The sequence below is a fragment of the Drosophila mauritiana genome, chromosome 2L (genome assembly GCF_004382145.1).
Source record: "Drosophila mauritiana strain mau12 chromosome 2L, ASM438214v1, whole genome shotgun sequence".
In the NCBI taxonomy this organism is placed as follows: Eukaryota; Metazoa; Arthropoda; class Insecta; order Diptera; family Drosophilidae; genus Drosophila; species Drosophila mauritiana.
The window spans coordinates 2,253,415-2,257,585 of NC_046667.1; the positions used below are offsets into that span (position 1 = coordinate 2,253,415).

At 44.6% G+C, this 4,171-nt stretch overlaps 2 protein-coding genes across 2 annotated transcripts; one reads left to right on the forward strand and one right to left on the reverse strand.

The window, feature by feature from the left end:
• Nucleotides 1–981: 981 nt before the first annotated feature.
• LOC117151043 lies at nucleotides 982–3,080 on the reverse strand. The gene is made up of 2 exons (XM_033318257.1): nucleotides 2,928–3,080; nucleotides 982–2,875 (listed from the first exon to the last, which is right to left on the reverse strand). The coding sequence occupies exons 1-2, from the start codon at nucleotides 2,973–2,975 to the stop codon at nucleotides 1,439–1,441; spliced, it is 1,485 nt and encodes a 494-aa protein (XP_033174148.1). The 5' UTR covers nucleotides 2,976–3,080; the 3' UTR covers nucleotides 982–1,438.
• Nucleotides 3,081–3,208: 128 nt separating this feature from the next.
• On the forward strand, nucleotides 3,209–3,933 carry LOC117151052. The gene has a single exon (XM_033318270.1). The coding sequence runs from the start codon at nucleotides 3,300–3,302 to the stop codon at nucleotides 3,831–3,833; it is 534 nt and encodes a 177-aa protein (XP_033174161.1). The 5' UTR covers nucleotides 3,209–3,299; the 3' UTR covers nucleotides 3,834–3,933.
• The last annotated feature ends 238 nt before the right edge of the window (nucleotides 3,934–4,171 follow it).

Below are 4,171 nucleotides of genomic sequence, written 5' to 3' on the forward strand. Positions count from 1 at the left end.
ATTACAGCGTGGGCCTGCAGAAAGGAGCCTCTGGGCAGGATAAATGCGCAAACAGGATACCCCACTGCGCTCGAGGACCTCAGTGCCTGTGTGTGTGTCTGTCTGTGTGCGTGGGGCGTGAATGTGTTTGTCTGCACCTGACGCCTTTTTGTTGGGCCTTTTGGTATTTTATTACAATCCTCTGGCTGTGGACTTATTTCTGGATGAGCGTGCTCCTCTGCCTTTTGAACCTATCTCATCGTGATAAATGATACGAATGTTTGGCAAGGGAAGTCATATTATTAGAACTTTAATCCAAGTATCATCGTTGATGTACATATTTTAAATACATTATTTTTCTGGATTACAAGCCACTTTTCGCGTAGCGCTGTCTTCAACTTAATGCCCAGCAGACCCGCCGCATTTTCCTATCAGCGTGAAAAACTTCTATCATATTTAACTGGAAAAGGTCAACAAAGAATGAAATAGGAAAAAGAAAAACCTTGACATCACCTTTTTCAATCAACTAAAAAGTGTCTTGTTCGCCACGGACTTTCTCCTTTCTCCGCACCGCCGCCACCAGCACCCCTGACTCAATAAGCTGGCATTTTATTTGCATTTTTTTCGTCACTTGCTCGTCTGTCCCTAAGGCTGTCTGTCGTCATTTCTGCCGCTTCGCTGGCTGCCAGCCGAGTTTTTCACTTTGTGCCCCCGCCAACGATTCGCATCATTTTTTTGGGGCGAGCCAGGAGCAGGAGTGGCAGCGGATGAGAAGGAGGAGGAGGAGGAGACGGGAGGCCGGAGCCATCGGCGGCAGCAAATTCATCATCGTCTCAGCACGCGTCTGTCAGCCGCGCTAAGGATACAATAAATGTCTTTCGCGGTCGCCATTCTCGCAGACAGCGTGTCCTTTCGCAACGTGTCGCGATGGCCTTGCCTACACTGCAAGAAATGATTCCCCCTCTTCCCATATGCATAGATAATGCAAAGAGCACAGGAATATGTAATTGAGTTTTTAGTCTGTTTATTGAATACGGATATTTGCGGAGTATAAATTAGAAACAAGTGCCAAATCTTTTGTAGCCAAGTCACCCTGTACGGTTGGGTTTGAGGTTGAGTGAAATACTCTGTCGGATTAATATGCAGTAGCGCTTTGCATTTTTCTGTAGCCTTCCTTTCGGTTTGTATCGTCATTTTCCGGCGCTGTTGGTTTATTCATTTGCCTTCGCCTGTTTTTCCTTCTGTTTTTATATATATTTATCTTTTTGTGGTACTGCCTCTCAGCCCAGAGGCTCAGGTGCACTTTGTGTATAACAAATTAAACAGCTTTATGCAAGTGGAGCTGAATAAATTGCGACGGGTCCTGGAATATAGATTTACTTGACATAAGGATGGTTTACTTTTGTTCGATTGGCCTCGATCCATGTAGTATATTTTTGTTAGTATTATATGTTTGTTATTATTCTTTCCCATTGCCACCATTGCTGGCTCTGCCGAAGATTTCGGAGAATTGGGGAAACTCTAGCTTGCTGATGCTCTTCAGCTCCATGAAGGCCTGCTTGGCCAGCCAGTGAATGACAGGGCTTTTCCACTGCTTGAGGACCGCCTGGTACATCCCATCGCCAGTGTTATTGGTGTTAATCACCTGGCTGTAGTTGTACCACACGTAGATCATGGAGCGCAACTTGAAGACCCACAGGTGATTGGGCACAGATCGGATGGCGTCCTGCAGCTTTGCGGTAGTTTCCAAGGAGAGGTTGCCAAGAAGATTGTGGTCCATGATGGTGTACATGACCTTCATGTTGCCCAGATAGTTGTTACGATTCTTTTGAAGTGCGCCGAGGGCCCGATTGACCAGATCGCTGGCCGCGGAAGCACCTTTAGGCATCATGAAGTTATACTTCACATTGAAGCAATCGAAATTTTTCAACTGCTCTTTGATGTCGACATCGATGTTCCTGAAATCCCTCCACCACCCCTCCCACGATCGGTAGTCTCTGGCCCGGTAGATCTTGGTCCACTCAAGGCACAGCTTGTTACGAAAACGGCTACTGGTGAGACGGCCATTCGAATCATCGCTCAGATCACCGTTATCCATCATATCGTTGTAGATGTGCTGGACTATCGGCACCTGTTTGGAAAACTTTACTCTAATGATAAAGTCGGGCGACCTCTTGAAATGGCGCACGGCGTAGGACCGCTCCTGCCATACAGAAGTTTCATAGCTCACGTAGGGCATTTTAAAGCCCCCAATAAAAAAAACCTTGTCAAATACCTGAGGACCTCGTTGGATTGGCTCACCTCCACCTCCACCTCCACCATGGTTATTGCCATCATGACTAAGCTCTTGGCGTTCAATGTTAGAGCTGTCATTATTGTTTTGAGATGGTGGATCCAAGAAATCCAATTCGAAACTCATATCGCGTTCCACATTCATGCGTGGATTGTTATTACCAAAGCGAGGTTCATTAATGCTGCGTTCCATATCCATGCGAGGTTGAGGTACTTCATAGCGGCGAAACTCCATATTGCGTAAATCAGTTGGATTGCGATTTTCGTGCTGGAAACTTTGATTTGGCATAAGCTCATTGGGTTGATTGGGAAAGCCCTGGAACACGGAGCGCCCAAAACTGGATCCCCAATCCAGATTAAAGGGTGCGGGTGGTGGTGGGGGTGCTTTTGGTGGACTTGGTATTTTGCGACCCAAATCGAATTGCCCCCTAAAATTCCCGACGTTCCAGTCACGAGCATCGCTTTCTTCAAACATTTGATTATTCGGCGGACGTCTGCGCTGTACTTCACCAAATTCTTTACCAATGTTTTCGAAAAATTTCCCCTTCTTCATTTTCTCTTCAAGGTGAACAGAAAACAAGTCGGTACCGCCTATGGTCATCCTCTGCGAAAATGTATATTGATTTGAGTATTCCGGAATTTAGTACCCTACTTACGCGCTTCCTTATCGGTTGGCCCCCTTGAAAATTAGAACGAGCTGGCATTTTGCAGATTTCTTTGAAAATTTAGAAAAGAAAACGGATTTTTTTATTTTATTCCGGATCACTTTTTAGCATTAGAACACTACGAACGCAGCTGTTAAACTGATTTCTCTGCCTATGAATTGCTGTCGACCTAGAATTTCGAGGCCTACTATGTTCAGAAATTTGAATTTTATACAGCTTAACAAGCTTCCTAAATGAGCTAGCCATGACTATAAGATCAAATACTTTTCTTAACACTCGTAGTCGTCCGCTTGGAGTAATCGGAAGCAGTTGTTAGAAAATTCGTAGTTTTTTACAAATTGAAAATTTTCTACACAAGACAAAATGGAGGCATCGTTTATGGTTGCCCTGTTCATTTCGGTATTTTTACACTGCACAGGACTGCTCTGGAGTCCCGTGGACGCAAGATCGGATTCGCTTCTGTTCTTACTTATCGCCATAATGTACCTGCATAAATTGAAGATGAAGTACGGGCCAATTCTCCCAGAAACCCAAGCGGGAGCAATTCTCGAGGTGCCGGTCCTATGTTTCGCTCTCCAGGTGGCTTTGCTCGTTCTTTGGTTACCCGTGTTTTGTATCCTGCAAATCTTGGTGGACTCAGCCTGCAGCAATCTGAGAGATTGTCTGAACGAGCAACTCTCCTTAATGGTGAAGGATATCAGTCCACTTATCTTTACAATGGCTATTATGGCTGTGGAATCGGCTGTGGTTCTCAACTGTTTCCAGATCAGCGATATGCAGAAGTTCTTTGGCTGCCAGGAAGACTGCGTCACACCCAGTGTCCTTTCATTCATAGCCGTCGAGGAGACCAAGATGTTTAAGCGGGAGATGAAAAAGTTGAAAAACAAAAGAAAGTGACATAGGACATCCATTTTGTCGAATAAGCAATTATAATTAATAACTTGTCAAATTGAATAGTTGCAATCTGAAATGAATTGTTCACCATTTTTTCGCATCGCTTTCCACGCTTTCTTCTTTAAGGAAAGCTCTGCTCCATTGAACGTGATAAACTTTCGGTAATAATTTATTGCAATCACTCAACTCAACGGCCACGTCGATGGCCAAGGCGAAAAATAAGAGAGTTAAAATGGAAAAACCGAAAAGTAAGTGCAGTTGCGAGGGGAGCAATATTTTAAATTGCTTCCCGAAGGATGATAAAAATAAGAGGGCACAACCGGATGAAAACATTCGAATAA

Bases quoted from the DNA above. Each gene is read 5' to 3' on its own strand.
- LOC117151043 (XM_033318257.1), bottom strand. From the start codon at position 2,975: ATGCCAGCTCGTTCTAATTTTCAAGGGGGCCAACCGATAAGGAAGCGC. The intron at 2,876-2,927 runs GTAAGTAGGGTA...ACATTTTCGCAG, and splicing joins GCCAACCGATAAGGAAGCGC to AGGATGACCATAGGCGGTAC.
- LOC117151052 (XM_033318270.1), top strand. From the start codon at position 3,300: ATGGAGGCATCGTTTATGGTTGCCCTGTTCATTTCGGTATTTTTACAC.